Source organism: Zea mays, chromosome 9 (assembly GCF_902167145.1).
Source record: "Zea mays cultivar B73 chromosome 9, Zm-B73-REFERENCE-NAM-5.0, whole genome shotgun sequence".
Classification (NCBI taxonomy): Eukaryota; Viridiplantae; Streptophyta; class Magnoliopsida; order Poales; family Poaceae; genus Zea; species Zea mays.
In genome coordinates this window covers 133,673,628-133,687,789 of record NC_050104.1, presented here as the reverse complement: position 1 = coordinate 133,687,789, position 14,162 = coordinate 133,673,628, and the positions used below count along the sequence as shown (strand labels likewise).

General features: G+C 41.5%; 1 protein-coding gene across 3 annotated transcripts; it reads left to right on the top strand.

Annotated features, from left to right (window-relative positions):
• Positions 1-282: 282 nt before the first annotated feature.
• On the top strand, positions 283-13,769 carry LOC100284321 (uncharacterized). Of its 3 annotated transcripts, none has more exons than XM_008660460.4 (10): positions 283-978; positions 1,060-1,153; positions 2,273-2,367; positions 2,444-2,611; positions 3,043-3,115; positions 3,188-3,240; positions 5,059-5,150; positions 12,418-12,470; positions 12,709-12,865; positions 13,234-13,754. In XM_008660460.4, exons 1-10 carry the CDS (start codon positions 830-832, stop codon positions 13,278-13,280), a joined length of 981 nt encoding a protein of 326 aa, XP_008658682.1. In that variant the 5' UTR covers positions 283-829; the 3' UTR covers positions 13,281-13,754. The 3 variants fall into 3 exon arrangements, with proteins under 3 accessions (XP_008658682.1, XP_008658681.1, NP_001150688.1); NM_001157216.2 differs by having other exon boundaries at positions 363-978; positions 12,709-12,834; positions 13,234-13,769; XM_008660459.2 differs by lacking the exons at positions 3,043-3,115; positions 3,188-3,240 and having other exon boundaries at positions 12,709-12,834.
• The last annotated feature ends 393 nt before the right edge of the window (positions 13,770-14,162 follow it).

The following is a 14,162-nucleotide window of genomic DNA, read 5'->3' as shown; positions in this document are numbered from 1 at the left end:
TGACACCTTAAGTAAGTGATTTTGCACAATTGACACTCTAAAATTAATTTCGTAAATTTGATACCCACATCATTGTCACTTTGATTTATTTGTCATTTTATCTTTTAATAGTTTTCTTTTCTTTTTTCTATTTTCTAAAATATAAAAGGACTAATATATCCTTTCTTGTTTATAAATTTGCCGCAGATGTGCTCTTTCACTTATTAAAAGAGTACCACATTCTCAATTTGCCGCAGCGGTGGCTTTATTAGTACGTTAAATACGAGAAATGGTATATTATATTTATTCCTTCCATATCTCAGAAAATGGGAAAATAAAAAAACTATTAAAAAGTGCGTGTCAGATTTACGAATTTAATCTTTAGAAATTAGAATGTCAATTGTGCAAAGCCAGTTATTTAGGGTGTCAAAAATACAAATTTCTCCTCCCGAACACCCTACTCGTTCTCCCCCATCGGCGCCGCTACGACCAGCGTTTGAGCCACTCGCCGCCGCGCACGATCCTCCACGCCTTGCTCCAGTCCTCGTCGGCACGCCTCCTTCCCAACCCTAACCCTAGCACTAGCAGTCAGTCGAGCGGCGGCAAGTCAAGGGTCTGTCGAGCGGGCCGGCGGCGAAGAAGTGTCTAGCGAGGCGAGTCAGGTGCAGGGGGACCCACCCGCAGCGGTGGCGTGAAGCGCGTTTGACTGGATCGACCAGGTTGGCGGCTAAACAGAGGAGGTTGCTTGTTTGTTTTCTCCGTCCGGCTGCGGTTTTCCTTTGACTGGATCGATCAGATTTGCCGGCGGCGGCAGCGGTCCCCCGGCAAAGGCGTGGGGATCCCTGCCGGGATGGAGGTGCCGTGGCTGCTGCTGGTGCACGGGTCAGTGACGGCGCTGGTGGTGGTGTCGTTCCTCTGCGGGCAATGGCCCATCTTCGAGGGCACCTTCATCCAGAGCATCAACCACTTCCTCACCTTTGGGGCCTACCACTACCTCCTGTACGTTCTAGCGCCTCCCTTCCCCCTATCCTTCCTTTCACTCCTGCTCCTGCTTAGTGAGTGAGGGAATTGTTCCTGCAGGCGGTTTGTGCAGTCTGTGTGCGGCACTGGGGCTAGGGATCTCGTCCTCGGTGTCGAGGGATACTGCTGCGACCGACCCAACCCGATATTGCAGGTACATGCCATTCATCCGTACTTGAATTGCCAACGTGTCTTGAATTATCAATGTTGGGGATAACTGTTTATGTCGAAATATGATGTAGTTGTGATGGAAGGTTAAGTTGTCTGTTTTGAGTATTGGAATACCGCTTGATGCTGAATGGCTGTTAGTTGTTGCTTGAGATAGCGGCATTGATCGATAGCTAGGGGATTGATGGTGGGTTCTCGGTTGGTAGCTCCAATGCTCGGTTGACTACTTGACTCTGCAAACGAGGAGTTTTTTCAAGGACCAGAATGTGGACGATCAAGTATGTTAGGGCTTGGGTTTCTTATTTGGTTGCCCATTATTATAAATATCCTACATTTGGTAAACCTGCTATACAGTAAACATGCAACCAAAAGCTGCTGATTAAGGGAGTGGTTTATGTTCTTCGGATTCTATGAAATTAATAAAGGCTTTGTGCTTGTGCTAAGTGAAAGCAGTGGCGAATCTTAGGTTAGAATATACATGGTTTAGGGAATGTCGGGGGGGGGGGGGGGGATCTAAATCTTCATTAGCAAAATATACTAAGACACTGTAGCATCATTTATAGATTTGCAAAAACGTGGAGGGGCCATGGCCCTAATGAAGCTCTGCCTTTGGGTGAAAGGAAGGAGGAAATAAAACTCGTTAGGGGACGAGAGATGGATTTGAAAGGTGAGAAAAGACTGCAAAAAAGACCAAACGAGTATATGGACCTGTGTCTCTCTGGTGTGACTTGATGCATAATTATATCAGTGTTTGGGGATCTGTGTGTGAACTCTCTGCATTGAATAGGACAGAACATCAGTTTGGCATTGTCAATTAATGATAATAACGATACACACATAATTTACATAAACTTCAGGTTCTTTTACTGTTATTATATCCTTTGCTTCAGTGAAGAAGTTTCTTTTTAGTGATTATTCTTCTAATTCCCTTGGGACACCTGAGCTAGCACAAATTACCTGGCATGTCAAATCATAACCAAATTTACTCAACTATCAACAACTAAGAGCCGAGGGTTTGTGTTCCTGATATTTGAATGCATAAGATGCTAGCATCAGCTCCTGCTCCTAACCAATCGTTTGTGACATTTTATTCTCCCAACCGCAGGTATTTTATGTTGCCATAATTGGAGTGACATATTTTATAATAGTGCAGACATCTTTCCAGTATATTCCTGGGTATTATGTGAGTGGATTGCACAGGTACCTTGTAGCTGCACTAACTAATTTGGATATATTTTATTGTCCATTTCTAACAGTGATATGTCTAATTGTGCAGATATCTGAGTGTTGTGGCTGTTTCTGTTGGTGCTATACTCTTCGTGCTTACTAGCTTTTCTGATCCTGGGACTGTTACTGCTGAAAATGTTTCTCAATACGTATCTTCCTACCCATATGACAACATTATTTTTGTGGAGAAAGAATGTTCAACTTGCAAGATTACTAGGTATATTTAGTTATGTACTAATTCCTAGCTGCCAGTCGTTGCATGTAGAAGTACAACCCTAAATTGTAAGATGGTATAGTTAGCTGTTTTCTTAAGTACCCAGTAAAATCTCAGGGACTAGTTTGCAGTGAGTAATCCAGTATGTGTGCAACAACTAAACTAAATGCTTTAAAGGTCTTGTGATTTTCTTAACACTTACTCAAGGTCAAATATGTTCCATCCTGTTCAGATAAACATCATAAAGTCAGGGCAGAAGGTTTTTTTGGGTGGGGGTGGGGTGATGGGGCAAGTATGGACATATGAGCTATTGGAGGGACCAAAACAAAAGCTTTCAAAGGGGTGCATCAAGCATAGGGGTTCCTCTCCCTCTGCTACTGCATGCAGTTTCTTGTGTTTCTTACCTTAGCAACTCATTGGTCGTTTATGTGTAGGCCAGCCAGGGCAAAGCACTGTAGAATATGTGACAAGTGTGTTGCTCGATTCGATCACCATTGTGGATGGATGGTACTTGTACTTACTAATTGATGGTATTGCTTTTGCTTCATTTATGTTCTGAATTTGTCTGTGTTGATACAGAATAATTGCATTGGGGAGAAAAATATTCGGTATTTTGTGGCCTTTTTAGTTTGGTGAGTTCTGCTTGGGTTTCATTCCAGCTTACCTTATAATCTGTCTGACCTAGATGGGAAATCTCACTAATGGTTCTTTTCTGTTTTCTATGTTTATCATCTGTCTTTCTTTTTTATAACCTAATAGAAGGTCCCAAGAATCAACTTAATCTCCTGAATTATCGTTTTTCCGAGTGGTTAAATTTTATTCCAACTACAAATAATAATCATAGGGCATAAATCAATTGGATAAACCAAGTAGGCATCTTGAAATCTTATGTTTATCGTACTGAGTTTCAAGATTAGCTTTCTTACAAGAAGTTGGATCATAGCTCCCTTTTCCTCTTTTTTTTTTCTTATGTGAAATGCTTTGCCTTCTAGACTTGAAAGCATAGTTTTCCAATGTGTTGTGCAAAGTGAAGTTGTTTAGTTGCAGTATTAACTAGCTTATGATCCATTTGTGCTGTAGTTTTATGGGTTTGGTTGTAGTTTATAGTTCATCTTACCCAGTGGCGGACGCAGGACGAGAACTCACGGCGGGCCAAAAAATCACATGACAAAATCAAGCAAGACCATAAAAACTATCGTTGCATAGAATTCAAGTTTCATCATGTCAATACACGTAAGTTCAAAGAAAGAAACTATATAAACAAAAGAAGCAAACATATCACTAAGTTCTTGTTGGCTGAGGCAATTGTATCCTTCTAGTTTTAAGATACTAAAATCGTTGAATATTGATCTCATCATCAATTGTCGAATAATGATCTCATCATCAATTTGTGTTCTTAATGCTGGGTATGCAACTATTTCATCTAGATTAAATGCCCTTCCAACACTTGATTGTTCTAAAATTTTTATTTGTCCAACACTTGATATGCAACTATTTCATTTAGATTAGAATGTTCACATTGTTATTGTCTTAACCATCAATCGTGGAACCCCTTGAAACCGGTTAAAAAAATCTCCTCATTTATCTAAATAAAGAGGAGCAATAATCATCAACTATTTATCTAATCTCCAATTCACAATCAAAAGTGAATATTCTAATCTAATCCAAATATTGAATCTCTGGGAAAGAATGGAGCCAGGAAGGGGGCGGCGCCGGGAACGCGGTGTCAGGCTCGGGTGATATCGAAAAGAATAGAGCCGGGCAGATAGATGTGAGGACTAGATCGAGAGTAAGGATGAGAGTCATGAGGACTGAACGTTTGAGCTGATCCGATGAGTAAACCCAGATGTACAGGACTGTTTTGGTCCATCCAAATTTTTATTTTTTCTATACTTAACATTAGATATAAGGGGTTTTAAAAATTGAGGAGGGGGGGCATGGCCCACTTTGCCCCCCCCCTGTCCGTCTTCCACTGATCTTACCTCTATATTATCAAACCAATATGGTAGATCTACTCAGCTACTTGATTCTTCCTTTTTCTTTTTCCATAGTGGGTGAGCCCGAATTTCATTACTAAACTGCAATGGAACTATAAACTACCACCAGTTTAGACTTTAGAATTTTGTCACTATAACAAAAAAACTTCTCTGAAACGACCACAAAAGCACACATGCTATGTGAAATGATTCCACCACCACACTTACACTGGTCCTATTTGATTACTCAACTTTGGCAAACACTTGAGCTTTTTTTTAAGGCATAATTGTTTCAGTTATTGTAGGTAGCAACCTAATTAATCAAGATTATTCACTAACATGAAATATTAAAGAAAGTTTTTTGGGCAAAAATATTAAATAAAGTTTGTAATTGACTATTGTACATTTTCATCAACAACATCTCATTTTTTCCTATATGTTTTGTTATGCACTTCCTATTCCCTTCCATAACAGGCATTTCCTTATATGTCTGTACGGGGCTTTAATCCTTGGCTTCATTCTTGCTGGTGAAATAAAAGAGCGGAAAATTATATACATTCTGACAGGTAAATTCAATGCCTTTCCTGAGAATTTACTGACTTGTTCAATGGGAATAAATTAACATATCTGCAATTTGAACCCAGTTCACATAGAACAACTGAGTAACCTGTCTTTTGAGTTGTAAGTGGGAGTTTTGAACTCTCATGGTATTACCTAATGGGAAGTGTTACCATCATACAAAATCTTTGTTTTTTTTATTTTGATAGCATACAATTTTAAGATTTGTTAGGATAGATGAGCTCAATGTATTCTAGGGGGCAGCAGCCCAAACATCTACATATGCATCACATATATGCATAGAGGCCCTTACACAAAGGAAAAACTAAGCTACAGACTCTCTCAAACTCAGGGTGAATCATGAAAACTGAGTTTGGAGAGAAAGGATCAATGCTGAGCTCGCGTCTGGGCTTTGTGAAGAAGTCAACCAACTGAACCTCCAAATGCATATAGTGAAGGGTAATGATATTATCCTGCACTTGTGCCTGAGTGTAAGATGCATCAACACCAATATGCTTAGCGAGCTCATGCTTCTGGATCACGAGCTATGCTGATAGCACCAATACTATTAGATAAGAGAAGAGTTGGTATAGAAACTAAAACACCGAAAATCCGAAATCGTCAAGTAACCATCGTAGCCATGTAACCTTTGCTGTCGCAAGATCCATAGCTTGCAACTCATCCTTTGCACCCGAACAAAAGATCACAATTTGCTTCTTAGTCTTTCAAGCAATGAGAGAACCACCAAAGAAGAACACAATAGGCAGAAAGAGAGCAACGATCAGAAGAGTCATAGCCCAAGTAGCATCAGAGCAAGCTTCGAGATGAAAAGAGCTAGAGTGCGAAAAGAACAGATGGCGAGTGATGGTCCCATGTTGGTAACACAAGACACGAAGATGACAATGTGAGTGGGAGTAGTTGACCGAGAATGTATACAACATATGAGATGTTAGGATGAGTCACACCCAAGTAAACAAGACTCCCAACAATGTGGCGAGACTGAGTAGGATTAGTGAGAGGTTCACCATCAGTGGGGTGAAGATGAAGATTTAAGCTCTATGGGAGCCTCAACAGTGCGATTGTTGAGCTCTCGCTTTTGATTCCTTCGAGGTATCAAAAACAAGGCAACACAAGTAAGAATGATTAAAGCTTCTTCCCTTGATAGCTTCTCCTTCTAAAATCTATCAAGGGGAGAAGGTAAAGAAGCTTTGACATTTCTTTATTGATCAAAGGACAGAACAAAAGAGGTACTTATTCAACATCTCGTCTTTTAGAATCATCTTTCATTCTAGCAATGCAACAACAATTACAAATATACCTTCTACATCTGTAATGGGAGAAGGTATCTTCGGAGGCGGTGCAGATCAATGTCCCAAGCTCCAGCTAGCTCCCAAATGCATGGCACTGTTCCTCTATTTATAGTCGCGGGGTACAACATCGTATGAAATTACAAACATGCCCACAAACTTACACAATTGGACTAATGAATACACAAGGGGTAATGCAGTCATTTTTCTTCACTTGCCCCGCCGATCGGGTATCTTGGATTTCTCACCTTCTTCTCTGCTTTGATCTTCGTTATGTGTTGGCCGAAACTTCCTTCGGCACATACCTTCGTGGTTGGTGCTTTGAAGCTTCTTTCTAGTTTTTAAGCTTCTCCAAAGGAGCTTCTCCTTTCTAGTTTTTAAGCTTCTCCAAAGGAGCTTCTCCTTTCTAGTTTTTAAGCTTCTCCAAAGCAGCTTCTCCTTTGCATAGTACCTGAAATGTATTCAATGTTAAAGGGTTTTTGAGGATCTTCGGCAATAGAGTCCCCCAACAACGATTATCAGTGAGATAGGAGCAATCAAGTAGATCCTAGATGTACTTTTCTTGGGATAAATAAATGCCACTAGATGTGGATGAGACATCAATCCCAAGAAATTAACAAAGAGAACCAATATCAGACATGAGAAACTGATCACTGAGACGTGCCTTCACAAAGGTATTATACTCAGAATCATCACCAATGATGATCATATCATCTACATTAAGAAGAGTGCGACCACAAGATGAAGTATGAATAACAAGGGGGTCATGAACACTCGGAGAGAAAATGACAACATTGATCACAGAGGCAAAGCGCTGGAACCAAGCACGAGGAGCTTGTTTCACCCCATAAAGAGAGCAACGAAGATGACAAATAATGCCATCGGGAACAAGATACCCAGGAGCTAGTCGCATGTAGACCTCCTCATGAGTTCACCATTAATAAATGTGTTTTTGACATCGAGTTGAGGAACTGACCAAGTACGAACTGAGGTCACAACAAGGGGAGTGCAAACAATGGTCATGTGAGCTACATGACCAAAAGTCTTATCGTAGTTGCGACCAAGCTTCCGTTGAAAACCACGAGCAACAAGATGGGCCTTATAACACTCGAGTGAACCATCAGAGCGAGCCTTAATCTTATAAACTCACTTGCACTTGATGGGATGAGCATGAGAAGGAAGAGGAATAAGATCCCAAGTGCAGTGCGCTCAAGAACAACAATTCCCTCAGCCATGACATGTTGCCATTCTGACGACAAATGGCATCATGGTATGTGGTCGGCTCAGAAAGAATGGTGATAGCAAAATCATACCAGTCTGTAGGCTATAGCGACCCTCGACCGCAAAGATCATAATAAGAGGATGGCTGAGACCAAAAAGTTCCATCAAAGATGTCTCAACATGAGGTGAAACATTAGAAGACGATTCGATAGGAGCCAAGGGATACTGGAGGCCACGACTATAGATGTGAATCACTTGAGGTTTGGAAGCATAAATGGACCCAAGAGTGGCCTGCGAAGATGGTAGAGCAGGAGGCGGATGTGGAGATAGTAGAGATTGTGGAGGAGGAAGAAATACTGGCGATAGGTGTATCAAGAAAAGTCAAGAAGGAAAGAGCCTCAACAACGGTTTGAGGAGAAACATTGGAGGAATGTTGTCGATAGAAAGAACGGGACTCATCAAAAGTAACGTCCTGCAAAATCCACATATGACTAGCAACACTTCAATAACGTTTGCCGTTGCGTTCAACACTATATCCTAAGAAAACACATTCAACAGATTGAGATGTCAGCCTCGTGTATTTACGAGGTGCAAGAACATATCACAGACATAAAAAAGCAAAGATTGTAGTACTCAGGTGGATGTCCACATAGGCACTCATATGGGATTCCACCCTGAAGAGCGGATGAAGGTCGAATGTTGGTTAAATAAGTGGAAGTGGAGATTGCATCAATCCAAAATAAGGTTGAACAGATGAAGCAATCATAAGAGCACATGCAATTTTAAGGTGGCGATGCTTGCGCTCAACGACACTATTTTGAGCATGCACACTAGGGTAAGAAAAATGAGAAAGAGTGCCTTGCTTAGAAAGAAATTGGTGAAGAGCGCTCGAAAGATACTCCTCAGCAGAGTCATCACGAAGAACACAAATAGGAGCGTCAAATTGAGTACAAATCATGCAAGCAAAATTCATATATGGAGAGCACCTCATTATGATGTTTCATGACATATACCCATGTGAAACGAGAGAAATCATCGCAAATATGACATAGTATTGATGAACCCCTTTCGAAATGAAGGGTGCAGGATCCCATGCATCAGAATGAAAAAGGTCAAAGGATGTTGTTAAAATGATCCACTAGAGGGATACCGAAGTTAGAGCTGTTTGCCAAGGTTACAATGTCGGCACTGATCTAAAGAAACATCACCAGAGATATGTCCCAAAAGACCACAATGAACAAGAGTGGATAATCGGGAACCACATAAATGTCTCAATCGATGATGCCATCATGCAAAAGAGGAAGAAGCCAATGCAAGAGAATCAGAGCCCACAAATTTGGCGGAATCAACGGAAGGAAGATGAAGCCAATCAAGCTCCCAAAGACGCTAAGAATCATGACGGCGAGGGCCTGTGCCAACCAGTTGACCGGTGCTGAGAACATGGACACGGCAAGAGTCAGAATCAAGAATAACATGAAAACCATGATCACTGAGCTGGTTTGCAGAAATAAGTTGCATGTTCAAATTAGGAACATAAGAAGCAATGGGGACATTGAAAAAAGAGTATGAAAGAGTGCCACAACCAATAACTGAAAGGGGAAGCCATCAACAGTTTGAACATTGTGAGGAAGAGAAGGGCAAATGGAAGAAAGGCAAGTACGATCAAGTGTCATATGAAAAAGATGGACCAGAGTCAAAAATCCATGGCAAGGTACCTGAAGTAGATGGTGGTCCAATAGAGGAATGAGAAGGAGCAGCAGATAGTGCAGGGGCAGGAGTGACAACCAGCAGCTCCGGTAGGTACAGAGGTAGCAAGGGGGTGAAGCAATATATCTCATGTGTATCAGTATGCTGAGAGCCACCAGTAGTCACACTACCAAGACCCTATGAGGATGCCCACCTCGGCGAGATTGAGCCTGCCTCTTGTAACAATGAGAGAACTGAGAAGGTCGATTGAAGCACAGAACGAAGACGAATCTCCTCATTACGAACAGCAGCAAGGGCCTCCATTGAGGACACACATGGTTCCCACGCAAGTATGAGCATGAAGAGGCTTAAACTCAGCGCGAAGACCAGTCAAGAAGTCATAGGTACGACAAAGCTCAAGGTACTTTGTTGTTTCCTGCAGTAATTACAAGTCGTCGGAAACAACTAAGGACCAAGAGTGTCAAGCTCACACCCTAGATAGCTCTTGAAATAACTCCTCAATTGAACTGTCACCTTGTTGTAACAACTGCTCTTGATGTAAACCGACAATATAGGTAGATTGACCAAATGGCTCATAGCGCTGACGAAGGAAGGTCCATATTTGAGAAGCATGATCAAGCTGGACAACATTTGCATCCAGACGCTCATCCGTGCTAGCAACAAGAACAGCCCCAACACGGGCATCCTCATCCAACTATGCGCAACAGGCCCTAAAATGAGACAAATGAGGCCAGATCATCATCATAAGCTTCCAGCAACTTCTTTTGGTCAGCTTTGGAGGTTCGTGTAGGAATCACCGACTACACTGGCGTAGACAATGCTGGACAAGGTAGCTCATCACTGAGAAACTCCTGAAGTCAGAGACCATGCATATGCCACCGCATACGAGGAACCCAATCAAGATTATTCGTGCCATTGAAAATCACTGGACAATGTGGGACTTGTGGTACATTTGGTAGGCATATAGAATTCTAGATTCTCATAGAAACGTTTCAGTTCTAGATTCTCTCTCAAGGAACGTTTTAGGTGTTGAATCAGAAACGACATTTCAGGTGTTGAATCAGAATCATTTCGTCAAACCGTTTGGCTATTAGGCTAGATTTCGTATCCCACATAAATATTTTTTATAAAAATCCTATAAATAAAAACTTACTTTTTTGATATATTTTTGTGGGCAAATAACAACCTAAACGGAACACATTTTTGTGTAAGGAAACTGTTTGCTAGCTCGGTGTCCACCTATGTGGGCAATGGTAACAACACATTATTTTGGTTGGACAGATGGTTGAATGGGTGCTCCATTGCTAAGCTTGCACCTGAAGTGCTTTCAAAGGTGGACAAAAAGGTTGCCTCTACCAGAACAATGGATCGAGCTATGAATGACATGTTGTGGGTTATGGTTGGACATCAAATCAATCCTTCCTCTGATAGGTATACAACAATATCTTGTTCTTTGGGACACTATGGGAGAGATTGTGCTCACTCAACAAGAAGATCATCACGTGTGGAGGCATGGGACTTCGGGTATTTTCTCTTCTAAGTCCTGCCACATGGTTCTGTTATGCGCCCATCCCCTTTGAACCGTAGAAAAGACTTTGGAAATCTTGGGCTTCTTACAAATTGTAAGACCTTTTTATGGTTGGCCATGCAGAATAAGTGTTGGACAGCTGATAGGCTATAAATGAGAGGCCTTCCTCACCCGGAAGCATACCCTTTTTGTGACCAAGAGCAAGAAACAGTACAACATCTTGTTGACTAGTTGTGTCTTCACCAGACAGTTATGGTACAACATTCTCTCCTCATTTGGTTTGGGCCAGCTCACTCCCGGGCCAGAGGAAACTATGTTTGCTGACTGGTGGAGAGAGGTGGGCAATTGAGTTCACAAAAGCTTTAGAAAAGGCGTCAACAGCGCCATTATCTTGGGAGCATGGTGCTTATGGTTGCATCGAAGCATAGTTATTTTCGATGGAGAATTTCCAAACATTGGCAAGGCGCAGAGAAGCTTTCTAGACGTGCTAGCTTTATGGGTCTTGGATGGTGCCAAACACCTCGGGAGCCTAGGTCTTGCTGCTGCTCTTAGCGCAGCAAGCTGGGCTTAGGCCTCCTTTGGATCAAAGGATTATTTCCTAAATCCTTCGTTTTTCCTGTGAATTTCCTATACCGTTTCCGTGAAATTCCTGTGTTCCAAAGGAGGTCTTAGTAATTTTTGGTCGCCCCTTTGTACCTTAAACCCTTTCTTCTTAATATATTGAGACGCAGCTCCTGCGTTTTTAGAGAGAATCACTAGAAACGTTTCTAACTAGAATCAGTATTGTCTTTGAACCGTTTGGAAGTGTTTCCAGTTATTCTTGAAAGAATTGGAACTGATTGTCGCATCCAAACAGACACCACCGCCAGAGGAAGGAACTAAGGAACTGGATGGGATGCTTTTTTTTTCCAGAACTCAACAATTAACACACGGGAGCAAAGCAGAGCAGTTCACAGAGCAGAGCAGAGCCGCACTCGGTGATAGAGGTTGCACCTGACGGTAGGGGATGGGCTGCGCCTGGTGGTGGAGGATCCGCGCTTGGCAGCGAGGTAGCATGCGGCAGGGGCCGCACGGCAGCAAATGCGAGCGCCAGCGGTGAGGCCACACCCGGTAATTGGATGATGGCAGCACAAGACGAGCGCAATGGATGAGCTTGGCTGTGTCCATGGCACATGAGCACGGCGGCGGCTAGCAGATGAGCGTAACAGTAGGCACACGGGAGTGTAGCAGCGTCGGAGCTCAGACTAGTGCGCAAATGAGGGATCGAGGTAAAATGGTCTGGATACCATGTTAGGATAAAATGAGCTCAGTGTACTCCAAGGGGCAGCAGCTGAAACATGTACATGGGCAGGACATATGAATAGTGGCCCTTACACAAAGGGACAACAAGCTACACAACATATAAATCTAACAAGATTGAACACATAAAACTATGACAAGCTTTTCTTCTTTATTCAACATTTTAACCTCTATTTTTCCATTTGTAACTGAGATATCTTTTGGATATGACAGTTTATTATGGCATCGATAATTCATTCTCGGGCTTGTTTCCACATGTTGCACAGGTATGCTCGAGGAACACATTTGATACCAAATTCCCTTTACTTTTCCATAACTGTATACCTGAATTTCATTACCATGGCAACGAAATTACAAAGTTCACAGTTTTAGAGTTGTAACATGAAGAAAAAACCACCCGTGCTACTTCCCATAGTGATCACCAAGGGATCATGCACTATACCATACCAAATTCCTTTCACTGCTCTACTAAATCTGTGTTTTGACTCATGGTCAATTTTGCAGTGGTTGCTTGCTGTGCATAACACTCAGATACTCTTGAGTGTATTTTTGGCTATATTAGCACTGCTCCTTGGTGGCTTTTGTGCTTACCATGCACATCTTTGTTTGACAAATACAACAACCAACGAGGTGAGACTTAGTGATCTTGAGCCTTTGAAAGGTAGACCAATTTTCTTCCCCCAACTGGCTTAACACGCAAACTGTCCCTTGTCATGGACATGAGGATATCTTTTCTTTATATTAATTCTATTTAATGAAAATTTTATCTTTGCTCTAAAATATTATAATCAAAAGACTAACTTCTCATACTTGAACTTTCTTCTGGTGGACAAAAGATAGCTTTCTAGATGAGTTTTTTAATTGTCGTCAGCAGATTTTGCATTTAATCAACCTTTTTTTTTTCTCATGAGAAGACAAAGTGCTATGCTAAGTAGACTAATAAATTCGACTATTAATAAAAGGAATAGTTTGAAGCATGTTTCTAATGCAAAAATGCTTCTGGTGATTCTCGCCCACAATCTTCTCTAGACATTCAAATGGCAAGACTACATCATGTGGATGAAAAAGGAAAATGAAGCAAAGGCGGACGCTGCCACGCTCAGATCCAGCATAGGCTCGGCCAATAGTGATGCACAGAAAGCTCCTCCAAGCAAATGGAGGACGTTCTTCATGAGATCCCGCACACCAAGCATGGAACCAGTTGTGAGAAACAACATATATGACAGAGGCATGATTACAAACCTGTGCGAGGTGGTCGTCCCTTTATCAGAACGGAAGGCATTTTCCCGCATGAAATCAGATTGATGTCTTTTGTTGCAGTTGCTTTGTCACCAAACTGTTGTTGTATATCAGTGTAGAATTTGCGACACATTTTTTTTGGTCATACCATAGAGGCATAGGGGAAAATATTCAGGATAATCGTGTTCAGTACCTACGACCTATTTATTATAGGTGAAAGGTTTTGAAGTTGCATTTGCCTTTGCAATACGCCGATGTCACTATTCTGTTTTTAGAACATGATTCTGAAATGGCACTAAATATGAAACTCATACTATATGTCTTCGAGCAATTATCTACCCTTAAAATAAATTTACACAAGAGTGAGTTATATTTGTTTTGGAAAGGCACATAATGACATATATATCTATAAGGACATCTTTAACTATAGGGCAGGAGAATTCCCTTTTAATTACCTTTGTATTCCCATTCAATTTAAGAAGTTGAGGAACGTTTTGAAAAGTGTATGAATAGTTGGAAAGGCAAACATCTCTCCATTGTGGTCAGGTTGACACTGATCAACTCAGGTGCTCACTTTCCTGCCAATGTATATAATGTCTTTCTTTGACGTCTCTAAAGGCGTGTTAAAAAATTAGATTAATTTTGATCCTACTTTTGGCAAGGAGACGAACATAAGAAAAGATACTGGCTAGCGAAGTGGAAGGTACTTACCCAACCTA

Excerpts from the sequence above, each read along its gene's own strand:
- LOC100284321 (NM_001157216.2), top strand. The coding sequence starts at position 830 with ATGGAGGTGCCGTGGCTGCTGCTGGTGCACGGGTCAGTGACGGCGCTG. Across the intron at positions 5,151-12,417 it reads AATTATATACATTCTGACAG|TTTATTATGGCATCGATAAT; the intron begins GTAAATTCAATG and ends TGGATATGACAG. Across the intron at positions 12,835-13,233 it reads CAAATACAACAACCAACGAG|ACATTCAAATGGCAAGACTA; the intron begins GTGAGACTTAGT and ends AATCTTCTCTAG.